This window comes from Rhinolophus hipposideros (assembly GCF_964194185.1).
Source record: "Rhinolophus hipposideros genome assembly, chromosome: 3".
Classification (NCBI taxonomy): Eukaryota; Metazoa; Chordata; class Mammalia; order Chiroptera; family Rhinolophidae; genus Rhinolophus; species Rhinolophus hipposideros.
The window spans coordinates 54,989,397-55,006,764 of record NC_138049.1 but is presented as its reverse complement, the minus strand read 5'-3'; the positions used below and the strand labels follow the sequence as shown (position 1 = coordinate 55,006,764).

Below are 17,368 nucleotides of genomic sequence, written 5' to 3'. Positions count from 1 at the left end.
ATATTCTTTTATTATTTTTTTTAGGTGACAGTTTTAAAGATTTTTCTTTTTTGCACTTAGGTTTTCAACCCACCTTTAATTGATTCTTATACATAGTAGGATATCAAATTTCATTTTCCTCTTAAGAATAACCACTTGTCCCAGTTCAATTTATTGAAGATTCTACCTTATCCACTGATTTGTGATGCTTTCTGTCATATATCAAGTTCTTTTGCATGTGTGAGTCTATTTCTGGGTCATTTTGTTTCACTGGTCTATTTGCCTTTCCCTGCACCAACACTTCAGTCTTAATTTTTATAGTTTGTTATAAGTTTATCAATCTAATAAGGAAAATACCCTTTCCTTGGTCTTCAGAACTCTTTTTGCTGTTTTTATTTAGCCTTTGGCTCTTTCATATGAATTTTAGAATCACCTTAAAGATTTTAATTCACCTTTTCAAAAATAATACAGAAAGATTAGTTTCTCTTTCTTTCTTCCCCCATGATAATTATTTAATTTATTGCCACTTGATCAATTTCTCTGTCATAACTGTTTTTTATATATGACACCTTCTACCTGAAGTTTTCTTCTTGTTGAAAAAATATTTTTAATAGTTCTTCTAGTAAGCATCCGTGAGTGGTAAAATCTTAACAGCAAACATTTATTGAGTAGTATTAACATGTCAGACAGTGCTGTAAATTCTTTATATATATATTAATTCTTAAAACAACCCTATTGTTTGTTATGTTTAATCCTCACAACACCCTATTCACTCATTTACTCATTTAATAAATACGTTTTTATTGAATGCCTACCATGTGTTAGACACTGTTTAAGCACTTGAGATATATCAGTAACCAGAGCAGATAAATACACTAAGGTAGATATCATTATTCCCATTTACAGGTAAGAAATCTGAGTCACAGAAAGTTAAATAATGTATTTAGTCTGCATACATCTCCTCAATATTAAATCAAAGTTTAACCTTGCTTAAAATTTTAGGATGACCGTTATCTTCTTTCATCATTTTGAAAGTATTACTCCATTACTTCTCAGCCTTTATTATTTTAATAAGAAGTCTATTGTGAGAATTGTCTTCCTCTGTAAGTCATGTCTTCTCCTTCTGATAACTCTTGTCCCTTTATCTTTTATATTCTGCAATTTCATCACAATCAATCTAAATAAAGATTTATTTTCATTTATTCTGTTTGGCATCCCGAGTGAACATTTGGATTTGCAGACTTACATCTTTTTTCATGAAAGATGAAGATTCTTAACAATTCTCTCTTCAAATATTGCTTCTCCCATCATTGCTTCCACTCTTTTCGTCTGGAACTCCTATTAAATGAACATTGGAGTATCCCAGTACCAGTGCCTACAGTAGTTTAAAAAGTAAGTCCACAAATTATTCTATACTCGTCCCAGAGGTGGAATTGAACTCCTCTCCTTTGGAGTGTGAGCTGGACTTAGTGACTTACTTCTAAGAAACATAACATAGCAGAAGTGATGGTATGTAAGGTTATTGTGATGGTTAATATTACGTCACAGACTGCCTAGATATTTGGTCCAATATCATGCTGAGTGTTTCTGTAAGGGTGTTTGGGATGAGGTTAATATTTAAATCAGTATACTGAGTAAAGCAGATTTTTCTCTAATGTAGATGGACCTCATCCAATCAGTCGAAGACCTGAATACAGCAAAAGGCTGACTCTCTCCCAAATAAGAGAGAATTCTTCCTGCCCAATGGCCTTCGAAGTAGGACATGAACTTTAGACTCACACTGAAACCTAAGTTCTTCCTGGGTCTCCAGCCTGCTGGTCTTTGGACTGGAACTACACCATTGGCTCTCCTGGGTCTCCAGCTTCCCGACTCACTGTGTAGGTCTTGGGAATGCCAGCCTCCATAATCATGAGCCAATTCCTCATAATAAAGTTATACACACCCACACATTCCGTTTTATTTCTGTTTCTGTGAAGAATCCTGATAGTGCAGTTATAAAAGGGCTGTGGCTCCTCTTGGGTTCCTCCCTCCCCCACTGCTCACTAGGGAAAAGCCACCTGTCATCTCATGAGGACACTCAGGCAGGAGAGGCCCGTGTAGAGAGAAACAGCGGCCTCTGGCCAACAGCTACAGGGGAATCCTGCCAGTAGCCACATGTGTGAACTTGGAAGCTGATCCTCCAGCTGCAGTCAAGCCCTGAGACGACTGCAGCCTCAGCAATAATTTGGCTGCAACCTTGTTAGAAAACTTGAGCCAAAACTACGCAGCCAAACTGCTCCCAGATTCCTGACCTACAGAAACTGTGTGAGATCATGAATGGGTTTTTTTAAGCCACTAAATTTTGAGGTAATTGATATACAACAATAGGTAAATAATACAGTGACAGGCACAATATCTATTTACTAAGTGAATAAATAGGGTTGCTATCAGAGTTAAATGAGTTTATATTGTACATAATAAACTACCTACAGCAGTGCCTGACATGCAAAGATTTTACAAATTTAAGTACATTCCTCAGACTTCGCTTCTAATTGAGCAATTCTCTGTTTAATTTAGAATTCATCGATTTTTAAAAATTACAATGACTGTCATTTATTACTTAGATTTTTAATCAGTTCTTTTCCCGAACTGATTGGTGTTTTAGCCTCTTTATGGTCCATAATTTCTTGTTCTATTTAAAAATATGCTTTCATTTATGTCTTTGAACTCCAATCCCCTGCCCTCACTCTTTTTATTCTTCCCTGTCTAGGGTCTTGCAGACTGCCCCCATCCAGAACCAGGACTTCCCCTGCTCTGCAATGCGATAGGGGGATGCAGAACCAGAAGGAGGGGTGCCTCAGTTCTGACCTTGAGGCGCAGCCAATGCCAGGTCACTATGTACTTTTTGGTATGTCTGTCCTGGCCCAAATTCCCTGCTCTCGCTAACATTTACATCCAACCCTTGGGGTGGCTTGGACAGCCATCTAACACAGTTACCTGGCTCTAACTGACTACCCCCAGGCTGGGACAGCAAGTTTCTCTCTTCAAATAAGTTTGTGATTTTTGAAACAAAGGCCAACCTTATTTAAATCACTGTGTAAAGAAATATAGCTTGGGATGAATTCCCTATTGAATGGGTTCTTCTAATGAAAAATAAGAGTAAGATAAAGTAAGAGTAAGATCTACCTGGAGTGTTTCTTAGAGGAGCTTTATGTACTGCTTATTGTCTACCTTAAAGGCTGTAACTTCAAGGCACCAACAACTCATTGTTAAGATTCAAATAATCACATATTTAGAAAACATCTTGTGTAAGAGTAGATGCACTCTGGAGGAATTTCAAGTCATAGAAGAGGAATTCATGGCACACTATACTTACTCAGGCAAATATTTTACAATAACTTAAACAGTCTGCACATTAAATTGGAAATTTAAAAAAATCATTTAATAAAGAGAACAATCATTTTTCTTCTCCCCCCCTTAAAAAAGACCTAACAGCACAAATGAGATTCATGTTGAATGATATCACACATCTTTGCTAAATTAAGAGATGTGAGATCAAATGCTGAGACTAAGATATTAGGGCGTGGAGGTATCAGCTAAGAAGAAAACAAGCATCCCCTTGGAAGAGATGCTGTGAGGTATGTAACAAGGAGTCAAATAGAAATGAACCAAAGGCTTGACAGGTAGCACTGAGGTGAGCCAGCACACGTTAGCACTTTCAGGACTTCCTATGGCAGAGCTCATGAGAAGCCAGAGACTGCGGGAGTACTCCCCAGGTGTAAACAACACATCTACAGATCAGTCTGAAATTTCTCTAAACCCAGTTAACCAGTTCCCTTCTAAAATATCTTTAGCATATTCTTTCTCTATGCTGTTAGTATTCAGAATTAAAGGACTGCTAGTGATGCTACAGCAAAGAGGACAAACTAATTCTTCATTTCCAGATATACAAGAAACTGATTTTGGAGGGACACAGACTCAACGGTTTGGAGCAGGAGATAGCAAACTACTGCCCATGGACCAAACCCAGCCTCTAAATGTTTTGTAAATAACATTTGATTGGAACACAGGCACACCCATTCATTTATTTATTGCCTATGGCTGTTTTCACACTACAACAGCAGGGTTGAGTAGTTGTGACAGAGACCATATGGCCTATAAAGCCTAAAATATTTGCTGTTTGGCCTTTCACAGAAAAAGTTAGCCAACCCCTGCTTAGAGAACAATTCTACTGTAATGAGTACTTCCTGCACTTTTCTACATATCGAGAACCCACAAATGGATGGATTAAAGCCCCAGTAAGTGTATTATGAAAAGGCATTCAGAAATAAAAAGGGAAAAAATTTATGAACCTCTTTTTTAAGACTTCAGATATCTTTTAGGTACCCAAGTCCACAGATTGTGCTGTGGCTAATTCTCTAAAATTCATTCAACAGAAGCATAAGACTAACTCTATAAAATTAAAATATAATTTAAAGAGTTAGTAGCTTTTATAATGCAAGGCAACAGATTCATTTTCACATGAGTTTGTAATTTTGAAACAAAGGCCCAATTTTGAAAATAAGGCCCACCTTATTTAAGTCACCGTGGAAAGAAATTCACTAAGGAATGACTGGTCATGTTAAATTCTTCTACAGAATTATCAAAGCATACCCTAGGTGAATGCTGGCACCTGATAGTAGAATATATGTTCATAAAGAAAGACTCCTTTGGCATTCCACCTAAATCAACCTACTAACCCAATTCAGCAGCTTCAAAATCTAATGGATAACAATGAATTATAGAGAATTATTATTAATGCCTCTACTTGTTTCAAGGCAATTTATTAAGAGGTAAAACAAGGCAGAAATTCAAATTTTCATTGACAGCCTTTTAAGAGATGCTACCTGTAAACTGCATAACCTCCCATCCTCCAGACTTCGAAGTGCTAAGCAAAAATAGTTAATAACATGGTAACTGATGTTTATTATACTCACATTTAACTTTTACATATTCCAGATTTGTGACTTAGTAGAGTTATATTTATGCATACCATGTGTATTTTATAATGTAGTGAGATCATGTAAAATCAATGTATGCAGTACTATGTTAACTATTTTACAATATAGGCTTATAGCTATGGCTAGTTCACAATGTTTTTTGCTCAGTTAAAAATTGTTGCTTATCTTAAATAAAGAATGAAACTCTTAACTATAACACTCTTAATATAGGAGGGTAGAATTCCAAATCAGTATTCTGTATTCTAATACCGTGTTTCCCAGAAAACAAGACCTAGCTGGACCATTAGTTCTAATGTGTCTTTTGGAGCAAAAATTAACATAAGACCCGGTCTTATTTTACTACAATATAAGACTAGGTCTTATCTAACATAATGTAAGACCGGCTCATATTAATTTTTGCTCCAAAGGACACATTAGAGCTGATGGTCTGGCTAGGTCTTCTTTTTGGGGAAACACAATATGATTCCTAGAAAGTGTATTAAAGAAATATACAACAAGTTTTATATATTACAGACATACACAAGCTAAAATATAGACTAGTGACATCACCTGATCACAAACAAATGTGCTTTCAACTGATCATGATACATTTCAAACACATCAGAGCAATATTTATAAGTAATGAGATTTTATAAAAGTATATTCATTAAATGAAAATTCATAAATTTGTGTAAGAAATACCACCAAGGAATCCCAATAACATAATCACTCAGTTGTTGGAATTTAAAATACACATATATGTGTGAATCTCTTTCTCTAATTTTTTTGCCTCTGTGATCCAATCTCAATAAATTTGAGAAGGAAAATACAGAATAAAAGTTCAAGTATTTTCAGAAATATTTAAAGTACTTGAAACTAACTATAGGTAGAAATAAACATCATTTAAGAATAATTCAATTCAATAACATTATATAGATTTGCTTTGAACCATCTACTACAAATTATCTTTTATACAGTTTAGATATACAATATGGTGTAGTTGTGTACTTATACATGATTACAACTTGAAAATAATACGGTCTTTTACAGGTTAAACTTTAAGATCAACATTGTGGTAGAAAAGTTAGACTTCTGACTGATCTCTAAAAAGAAAAAGGTTAAAGACGATAAATGGCATAAATTAATAAAGCTCTTACATATAACTTTGAGAAAAAAAGGGACAGTTCTTTAAACTTAACTGTAGATGGTTAAAGCTACACTAGATCACACACTCAGCAATTTGGCTCTATAGTACAAGTTTTAGTTAAGGTTCAAATCATTTGCTAAATTCTAAAAATGCATGTGTGTGACAGAATAAAATCTAAGATTAAATCACACACATCTGCCTTGCTCTGTACTCTCATTTCAGAACCTGTTTTTACCATTGTAGTGGATCTCTCCCATAATAATACAGTGGAATACATCTTTGGTCACAGATAACTAAACTGAATTTCCCTATCTACCCGGAAGGAATGATGGCAGATATGCAGTCAGAAAGTCATGGCAATTTGCACGCCCACTGGACTTGACAATAACCTTATCGAATATATAAAGAAAGAATATTTCGATCAAAGAGTAAGGGTTGGACTGTCAAGGAAGCACGTTAAGAGGTGCCTGAGGCATATGTTTGTTGACTGTCCATCTAAATGATGCCCACCTGAGAGAAGGCACTGGTCCAAAGACTTTATCTATCTTCCTCCAAAAGTACTTCTTTCTTCCTATTAAGATGAAGGTGTCAACCTATTAAGCATTTAAGTCACGTAATTCTCAGCGTTCTCTTTCTAAACTCACCAAGTAAGTCTTATAAGTACAATTTGGTTTTCCTTCTGACATACCAGTAGTGAAAGAATGTAGTAATCAGCTACCTCTAATGAATGGTGTCCTCTCCTGGTAGATTTATCATACCTGGTTTACGGGTCACTGTCATGAATGCAGACGCTAATGAGTCCACCCCCAACAAATGAGCCTCCCAATTCACTACACTGACAAGTGAGGCTTTTTGACCCCGACAGAACCACAGCTCACTTGCTCAGGTCACACAAACCCAGCCTCACCAAAAGTCTCATATTCTCATTAGAACTTCTACAAGGATAGAGAGAACTATAGATATATTCTTGCTTGGAGACATATGTCAAAGACTTAAAAAGTTTGTTAGTTTTAGTATATGATAGCTAATAAGTTAAATATGAGTTATTAAAACCTTAACTCTTGATTCTGTTTAAGAATCAAGAAACATCCTAATGTATACATTATCTAGCTAAATATATCTGTTAGAAACAGACTGCATTTTCGGTGACAATGAGCTAACAACAGCCCGTATTAGTCAATTTAGGTGACCAAAGTAGGTTCTTCCTATTTCAGTTTCACCTCTTCTTCTTGATGAGTTATCAACACTGACTCTGTTAAGTGAAAGGCCACCCCTTTCATTTGCCATCCAGTCTGCTCTTATAGTCTGAGTTTGTTAGCTACATAGACTCTATTAAGAGAAAGGCCATCCCTGCTTCTACTAACCAATATATAATGACGTGTCCTTTAAATCAAATAAGAATGCAGTTAAGAAGGCCACCATTGTGTATGTATCAGAAAGCAAATTCATGGCACTAACTCAAATCATACTCTTCTCAAAAGACAGTTTATGTATCTTTTGTAGGAAAGCCCAGGTGCTTTTCATCAACAGACAGGGTGGTAGGAATTTTTACTTACATATCCACTCTGCCAAATAAACTGGCACAGAAAAAAAAGAAAATAGGAAGAGAGTATTGATATCCAACAGAAGTAAAGATCAACTAGTTTCGTTGTCTCCTGCTTCATGAAGATGAAGACAGCGGGGGTTCTTGAAACGGTGGTCCCAGCCTAGTAAACAGTTGCTGAACCATACTTAGGGATTACGGTCATATACTAGTCTCCCTCAATACCTATAATCAGTTTTTTTCACTTCTTCAGATTCTTTCAATTTATGCTCTATCATTCTTGAAGTGAGGCAATCAAAATTGAATGCAGGTGTTCCATTTATAACTCCAACTTAAGAAAAACAACATTCTTGGCTTTCTTGTCTGCTGCTAGGCAACAGAATGACATTCTTATTGGGCTACCTGTCATGCCCCACTCCAGATATATATATATATATATATATATATATATATATATATATATATATATATGCACATTTTTTTCCCAAAGAAAAGGTAAACAAGACCAAACTTCTACTACTAACTCAGATTGTTTTAGTAAATGCACAGGACTTCCCTTAAAGACACTTTTTGTGCAATGTTAAAAAGTTACTCTTATGCCACTATTTACAAGTTGTATTGGTTTGCTAGGGGTGCCATACAAAGTACTACAGGCTCGGTAGCTTAAACAATAGAAGTTATTTTTTTCACAATACTGGAGGCTAGAAGTCTGAGATAAAGGTATGTCCAGGGTTAGTTTATCCTAAGGCCTTGCTTCTTGGCTTGATACTGGAGTCTTCAAATGCTCTTCCCTCTGTGTATGTCTGTGTCCTAATCTCTTCTTATAAGGACAGCAGTCACATTAGATTAGGGCCCACTCTAGTGACCCCATTTCACCTTAATTTCTTCTTTAAAGAAACTATCACCAAATAACAATCAAATTATGAGGCACTGGGGTTTAAAACTTCAACATATGAAATTTAAGGAGACACAATTCAGTCCATAATGCTAGCATTTAAGAGTACATTGTAGATATATGCCCCTTTGGGGGTAAAGGAGAATTATATCTTCTACTTATTTTCAAATGGTTCAGGAAAAAAATTATGCATACAGTAGGAGAATTGACTTTTTATGCATTTTTTTTGCATAGAACATTTTTAATGAAATTATTTCAAAGTAAAAGGTTTTTTTCTTTTTAGGATTTAAAAGTCTATTTCATGAGTTAAATTTTTACAGCTTTCCTCTCATGAAAACGCATCGACATACAGGCTAAATTATACTTGCAATCAATGCTCATCATACATATTAAGAATCTGTGAACAGAGAAGAACCAAAGGTATTGAAACAAAAGTCCTTCCAATCATGAAATATCTAACTCTACTATACTTACTTCTTTGTCACAGATACTAGAAGAATCAAAGTGCAACGAAAGTTTCTTTCCTGTCCTAAGTTCCCATCTTTACCTAAAGTGTTGTCTGTGTAACCCTAAAAGATCCACTAAATTCAGTAAAAAGGAAATTACTCTATTTACCAACCAGTTATTTTGGGATCCCAGAGTAAATAGTGCCTAAATTTCAGCTTGAAGGTCCTATCTTCTAAAAAGATCTCCCAACACAGACCATTCTCCAACCAAGCACAGCCATGACATTGTTAGCATGCACTGGGCCTCTTCTATAGCAGGCCACTCTGTCTCTCTTTAATGTAGTAGTATCTTGTTCTTTATCAAGCATATATTTACTGCTCTGTTTCTACTGAAATTCTGCAAATGTATACCACTAACTCTGCAAATAGCTTATTTAGTGATTTTTTGGTTTTGTTTTGGTTGATGTTATAAAAAGACACTTGTCATTACTCTGATAAAGTGATTTTTTGTTTCAATCCTAAACACATCTAAAGAAAAGAAAAAAGAAAGAAAAACATCTCATGAAGTAAATTAACAAAACAAATTGAACTATATTTCACTATTTTTTAGGGCTAAAGATTCTGAACAAATATTTTCTTACAAGTTTTTCAAGTTGCAAATCCACCCATCCATCTGCTTAGCAGATGTGATTATTCTGTAGAAATACAACTTTAGTCTATGCTTGCTAACTTATCTAATAATGAAAAAATGAATTAATAAGAGAGAGAGACTGCTCATTCATTCACTACCAGCTTACTGAATATCTGCTATGTATATTTACTATATTGAAGACCAGATACTGTTCTATGTAACAGTTGTAAAGAAATAAATAGTCAAACATGGTCCCTCCCATTATGGCGTTTACAATTTAGGAATGAACATTCCTTTTACTAGAAACAAGTCCTAAGGGTGACAGAGATAATTCAGCTAAATCTCTCATAGCACACAACAGAAAAGAAATACACTAGGATGATCTATAAGAATATTTTGCAAAGGTGGAAATAATTGTGTAGGACTATACTAAGTAAATCTATACTATTATTTTCAAAAGTCCATCTAATTTATAAAGTGTGGTTTTGTTTTGTTTTCCACATGTATGACCTAATTTGGTCTTTTTAATAGCCTATATGATAGTGTAAGTTTTCTTTTTATAATAAATAAACTTTTAGCTTGGTATAAGTAATTTACCCAAGCACACAAATATTTCAAGTGGGAAAGCCAAGGTAAGGACTGAGTTTTATGACTTGGGTCTATGATACAGAGTAAATAACAAATATCCTCCCAGTTTTTAAATTATCAAATAGATTAGAAAAAAAAGCTATGTCTAGAAAAAGGTATCTACACTGATCTACCAACAAAAAAAAGCTATACGCCCCGATGGTTTTATGAGTAAATTCTATTTAACAGACAATTCCCATTTGTTCAAGTTATTCCAGATCAAAGAAAAAGATGGGAGTTTCCTCAATCCTTTTGCTATGCTGTCGTAATCCTAGACCCATACCTAATAAAATACTACGAAATAGAGAACCACAACTCAACCTCACTTAGGAAAGCAGACGTAAAAAGTATTTATCCTTAAAGAATATTTACTATGAACCAGGCACTGTTGTAGTCACTTTATGTATATTAAATCATTTAATCTTCACAACAACTCTTTTAGATGCATACTATTACTATCTCCACATTATAGAAGGGAAAGCTGAAGGACAAGGTATCAAAAAACTTCTGCAATGAAACACAATTAGTAAGTGATAAAACCAGATCTCAAACCCAAGCAATTTGGCTCCAAAATATCAGGAAATTAGCCTAGCTAAGTATTACGTTAAAAACATAATAGGGATTACTCTAGGAATGCAAGGACTCTTTAAAGTAAGGCATTATATTAATAAATAAAAGAAGAAAAAAGACGAGTGTGTTAACGAAGGCTTAAAAAACTTAAAATATACATTTTTGATAAAATATTCTCAAACAAGAATGACAAAGACTACTTATCAAAAGCAACATCAAACAACATAGAAAATTAATAAGCTGCATGAGGAATTGTCTGTTTAGTTCATTAGTTAAGTTCCAGTGCCTAAGTAGTGTCTGGCACATAATATGTACTAAAACATTTTTTGTAGAAATATAAAAAACATAAAACATTGAAGACAGTTCCACTGTTTTAGAAATAACACTGGTATACCTGTTGTGATGCTATTATTCCTTATTATTTATGAAGTTCTACCTATTGTAGCAATGCTTTATTGGAAAAGAAAGGAAAAGTATATTTACTTCCAGATTACATAACTGTATCATTAGAAAATTCAAAGGACATAAGTAAAAATTTAATAGAATATTTTAAGCATTCAGTACAGTGAGCAGCTACAGGATAAATATACAAAAACCAAATTTTTGTTTATATTAACAATAATCAATTAAAATTAAACAGAAGAGAAAATAATATCTGAGACTATAAAATGCCAGAGATAAATTTAACCAGGAAGACATAAAAGCTAAGTGAAGAAAACTATAACATGCTCTTGGATATAAAATAAAACCTATATGAACAGATGAAAAGCTTACTAAAGAATAAAATGAAATAAAATGAACGCACTCCTAATAAAATCCTTGCTGGGAGACACATCTTGAATAATACAAGGATTTACAACAACAACAACAACAACAAAAAAAAAAAAATCAAAAGAATAGAGATGAGCTCCCCCCCCCCCCCCCCCCGCACACCACCACCAACCGGCAAAACATACAGCAAAACTGCCATGATGATATTACTAGTACTACTGTTATTAGCTAATATTGAGATTTTTCTGTGCTCTAGTTACCCTCTAAGAACTTTACATGTTACTTACTTCTCACAATGACCATATGAGATCTGTTATTTTTATTATCTCCATTTCAGAAATGAGGAAACTGAAATACTACGAGGCTGGATACCTTAACCAAGGTAACATTCGAGAGAGGCAAAGGTCCACTGTAGTGGGAAAGCAACTGGTGTATTATTTTGGAAAAGTCATTTGGCTATCTTATTCATTCATTGATTAAATATTTGTCAAATGGGCAATCTTTACCAAGTCTATTCTAGATGCTAGAAACATGGCAATGAAAAAAACAGGCAAGGATCCTACCTTCATGAAACTTATCTTCTGGGGTAAGGAGACAGATAATAGCAAGAAAACAAGTAATTTCAGAGTGATAAAGATGCTAAAAAAGGAAGTAAAACAGCGGACATGAAAGAAACACACTAGAAGGGGGACTACCTTTTATCAATGTTCAAGAAGCCATCTCTGAAAAGAAATTTAAATTGAACACCAAGTTGACAAGACGGCAGCCATGTAATAAGCCAGAAGGATATTCCAGACAGGCAGACGAGAAAGAGCCATGAGCTGGGACCAGAACAGAATGTTCAAGGAATAGAAAGAAGGCCAATATAACTGGAGTAGAGGGAACAGCACAGGAAAAGTCATCATTACATTTCCAAGTAATGATCTGGAAAGATGCCCTAGAGATATTACGTGAAAAAAGCCAGTAGATCAATACATATATTACATGATTCCATTTTTCTTCAATGAAGACTCGTAAGTTACTGTATCTGGAATTCTAACTCTGAAGTCTGATCCTGAATAAATTCCACTTTGCTTCCTCCTGCTCCAAGCAAAAGTCCTATCCTGAATCCTATCCTGTTACTCCTTTCTTTAATTTGTTCCCTGTCAGCATTTCAGCTCACCTCAGTCCATTTTTTTCTTTATCTAGAAACAGTATTACAAAAATTTTTAGAGTGCAGAGAAGAACATTTGCTTATAATTGTAAAAAAAACCAAAACACCCACAATAGATTCTAAATAATTTTGAAATGACTGAAAAAGCACTAAAGATTGTGCAATAGTCAGGTAGCATAAACTATTTAAAAATCAGGAGGTTATGTATGGCCTTTTCTAGCCTGACCTCCCGCAGCTCAAACATGCCAAATAAATTCTAACAGACCAATTTTGGTCTCCTGCAACTCGTTCCTTCGGCAATGCCTAAGAATTTGGTTGTCCAGACCGGGAGCCGCCTTCATCTACCCTTCGGCAGATGACTTAGGTAAGTCTTCCCTCTTTGACCCTCTGACTCAGTCAGATTTGCCCTCCGTAGGACCTGAAGGAACTGACAGCGGGACTCCCTGCCGTTCTCGCTTGTCCTCCGGGTGATTAAGAGGGTCCAGACTTCACCTTCTTTTGCCCCCCTATTCATTACTATGGGCTCCGGCTACTCCTCTTACCAGGGACTCCCCTTTGGAGATCCTTTTGGACCGCAGTAAGAGACGACTTTACCCCGTTTTAGAGGCTAAACGCCTTATTTCCTTTTCAACTGCAGCCTGGCCACAATATTAGCTTGATAATGGCGAACGCTGGCCGCCTACTGGCACTCTTGACCTTGACAGTCTCCGAGACTTACACAACCGTCTCCGTCGGCAGGGTAAAGGGAGCGAGGTCCCCTGCCTCCTGGTTTTCTTTGAGCTGCGATGCGACTTGCCCCATTTCCCACCTAAGGGCGAATCACGCCTCCTAGGTTTAGCTTCACCCTCTTCTTCTCCCTCTGCTCCGACCCCAATTTCCCTCTCCTCCCTGACCCCCGCTAGTTCAAATCCCCCCACCATATCAACACGCTGCCGCCGCGTCACCACCGATACTTCCTCCACCACTGCCCCGCCTGCTCCCGACCTTCCTTCCGCTTCTCATACCCGATCCTGCACCCCCAGCCACCCAGCTGCCTCTCTGGGAAGTGGCAGGCGCTGAAGGCCCTGTTAGGGTCCATGTCCCTTTCCCGATGACGGACCTGAGTCAGGTTGAATCGACTCCTTTTCTTCTGGTCCCTCCCGCTTTACTACAGAGTTCGAATACCTCACCCTTAGCTATGACCTTACTTGGCAGTGCATCTATATTATTCTCTCCACGTGTACTAACTCTGATGAAAGGGATCAAATCAGTCGAAAAGCTAGGGAAATAGCAGACTACATGCAGCACCAAAATAATAGCACCTATCCCCCTGAGGAGACAGCCGTTCCTACCCAGGATCCTAACCGGAATGATCAGACTCACCCCCAGCCCAATCCCCACTGCCTAAAGAGACCACATGGTTAATTGTCTCCTTCAGGGCATGAAGGCAGCCATTCAGAAAGCTGTCAATTATGAAAAAGTTAGGGAAATCTACTAGGACCGCCATGAGAACCCAGCTGTTTTTCTCTCCTGCCTTTCAGAGGCCCTACAAACCTAAACTAACATTAATTCCTACTATCAGGACCGCAGAGCTGTCTTAGCCACGCATTTCATCTCCCAGTCGGCTCCGGATATTCGCAGGAAGCTTCAGAAACTAGAGAAGGGTCCTCACACACCCCCAAACAGATCTTTTACAACTGGCCTTTAAGGTCTTCAATAATAAAAAACAAAAACAAAAACAAAAAACAAAACCAAAAACCAGAAATCACATTATTATGAGCAATTATAAGGAACTAAATATTCAGTTGGCTATTACACTAGCAAAGATGTACATGATGAGTTAGTCTTACCTCTACTTTTGTTCGATAGAGAACAAGTCGTTTAAGGCCACATAACTTGGCAATGTGGTTGAAAGCTTGAGGTGGTAGTTTATCACAGGATGAGAGATTTAAACCCTGCAGATTTGGACACATCTCTGAAATAATCTCCAAGCAAGTTTCATTAAGGAAGTGGCTGCAAGATAATTCAAGGCGCACTAATTCGGATCCACAGACCTTCAGAAACCTGTAAAAATAATGTTCCATGTGAATTTTGTAAAACTAAAAAATATTTTTGCAAGTACTTTGGAATTATATTAACTCTAAGCAAACACCTTCAGAAGAATGGATTTCCATTACGGAAATTGTAAACCTTATTTCACTTAAATCCTCACTTCCTGCATATTGAAATAGGTATGGTTAGGCTAAAATAAATCAACCTGAGAAGATAAAATGGATTCATATCATATAAAAACTCAGCTAATGCTAAGTGGAAAATTAAGAAAGTGGAAGGTGTATACAGGTAATTCACATCTAAGTTAATAGAGCTAAAAACCAAAACATAAAAAAAACTAAATTCTTGGAATATTTCCCCCTAAACAGTACCCATCCACTACTGATAGATATTCTATTTATATCTATCAGAATAAATAGATAATTTATTCTGAACGTAGCACATAGAGTGACAACTTTAAATGACCTCAAAACAAATCAGATTTAGCCTACTCTCAACGCAGAAAATTTCTGGGTTGGTTTAACTGTACTGTTCTTATATATTCCTTGTAACTGTTACTATTTAGCAGTTAGACTGATGTTAAAATTATTACAGGATGTTCAATTGCAGCTTTACATAAAATATACAGAAATAATTCAATACGGAAGACACAAAATTCCTTAATAGAGTAGTAATAACAATATTTATCTTAATTACATTACAAATGAGGGCGAAACTGTCCTGTCCATAATCATCATCTGAAAATGGTCTAAAAGTAAATATGAGTCGAAGAGTATTTGAATCCAGGAAACTATCACCTAAGCAAACTGACCCCTTAAACAAATGAGCCAATCATCCTTGACGTTTTCTTGCCTATCTCAGTATCACATCAGTAATATACTGTTATTTTATTTATGTCACGTTTCCTAAATGATTTAATTAGCTTACAAATACACATACAAAATTAAATTGACTAAATCAATCACTTAATTAAAAAAAGGAAGTAACACTAGACTTCTAAGTCAGAAGATAGATTTTTTACCCCCTGTTCCACTACTTTCTAGACTGTGACCTTGGGAAAGGTGTTTACCCAAGACTCAGCATTTCCTCAGTCGTCAAAGGCAGACTAGAATTATGTAACAGCACTCACCCCACTGCCTCCTGGTTTTGGACATCAAACAATATGAGAAAACAGTTTGTAAAGGTCAAAGCACCTCACAAATATTAAAATAAAGTTAAACCATAGCCAATTCACATTCAAACAACAATAAAAAATTCAACTGCTATAAATTTAAAATATTGCAAATTACTCTGTAGCCCACACATCTTATTTATACCTGAATAACTATTTAATTTTAATCCGTTGCAATGTGTTCTGCTCTCCCTAAATTCACCCTTTCCTTTTAAATAGCAAATATAATGGCTTTTCTCTTCAGTCCTGTATTACTTACTGTAATATAAGGCATTTCACACAACTGCCCACCCCTTCCTTAAAATTCTCTAATACTCCTCAATCTACTGTCTCCTGGATTTCCTTCCACCTTCCGACTAGTTACCTTTGCTAGTTGTATTAGCTAAACTGCAGTTTGCATCAAACACATTCATTCATTCATTCATTCATTCATTCAAAAAACATTTATTGAGATCGTACAATGACCCAGGCATTACTCTAGGCACTGGAGAGTTAGCAGTGGACAAAACAAAGTCTCTACTCTCATGTAGCTTACTTACTTTTTGGTAAGAGAGACAGACTATAAACAAATAAATGAGTAAAATAAATAGTATATTAGAGAGTGAAAAATGCCAAGGAGGAAATGAAACCAAGGAAGGGCAATACGAAATATCAAGGGTAACTGATATTTCAGGTAAGGGGCAGTTCATAGAGTGTGTGTCCTATTAAGACTGCTTTTCTTTTGAGGGAGATGGGATTCCCCATCATCAGAGCGTTTTGAGCAGAGGAGTGATACAACCTGCTTGCCTTTTAATATGATGACTGGTTTCTGTGAGGAGGACAGACTGAAGGAAACAGAGGTAAAACAAGGGGACCATCAGGACAGCGCTGCAGTAAACAGGGAAGAGAGGATGGCGCGCGGGATCTAGGTGGCAGCACCGATTGTGGAGCTCAGCACTCAGGGTCCGGACCTATCTCAAAGGCAGGCAATGTGTGTGCATACACGTCAGGACACGCCTCCTCCACACGAAGCTGAACGCACGCTCCTCTACTTCTCAACCACTATTTATTTTTCTCTTACCCAGTTTCCTTACTAATTTGTTTCTATAGAGTTTTATAAGCAGCCTCAAATCCTTTGGCAATTGGAACAGATTCTTGATGTACCCAGTACTTAGCAAAATGTCAGGTAGGTTAAAAAAAATTTTTTTGATGATTTTTTTTAAATGAATCTTCTAATTATGAAAATTCACTTGAAGAATTTAAGTTACTTCTATTCTGGAACAAAGTTCTATGGATTCAGGGCATTTTTCCCTTTATGGAACTAACTATTCCTGAGACATATGACAAAATTAACATTTTTACATTACTTTGAGTACAATAGTAGCTATACATACTTCTTCATTATTTATAAGCTAGCAATCTAGAAATGGATATAAAACTTTAAAGAACTAAAGAGTATACTATTTT

At 36.1% G+C, this 17,368-nt stretch overlaps 1 protein-coding gene across 3 annotated transcripts in view; it reads right to left on the bottom strand.

The window, feature by feature from the left end:
* Nucleotides 1-17,368, bottom strand: part of FBXL4 (F-box and leucine rich repeat protein 4) — a 70,834-nt gene that overhangs the window by 15,904 nt on the left and 37,562 nt on the right. For all 3 annotated transcript variants that reach the window (XM_081044336.1, XM_081044338.1, XM_081044337.1), the window contains exon 6: nucleotides 14,550-14,763. In XM_081044336.1, coding sequence (XP_080900462.1) covers nucleotides 14,550-14,763 — 214 coding nt within the window. The remainder of the gene's footprint in view (nucleotides 1-14,549; nucleotides 14,764-17,368) is intronic.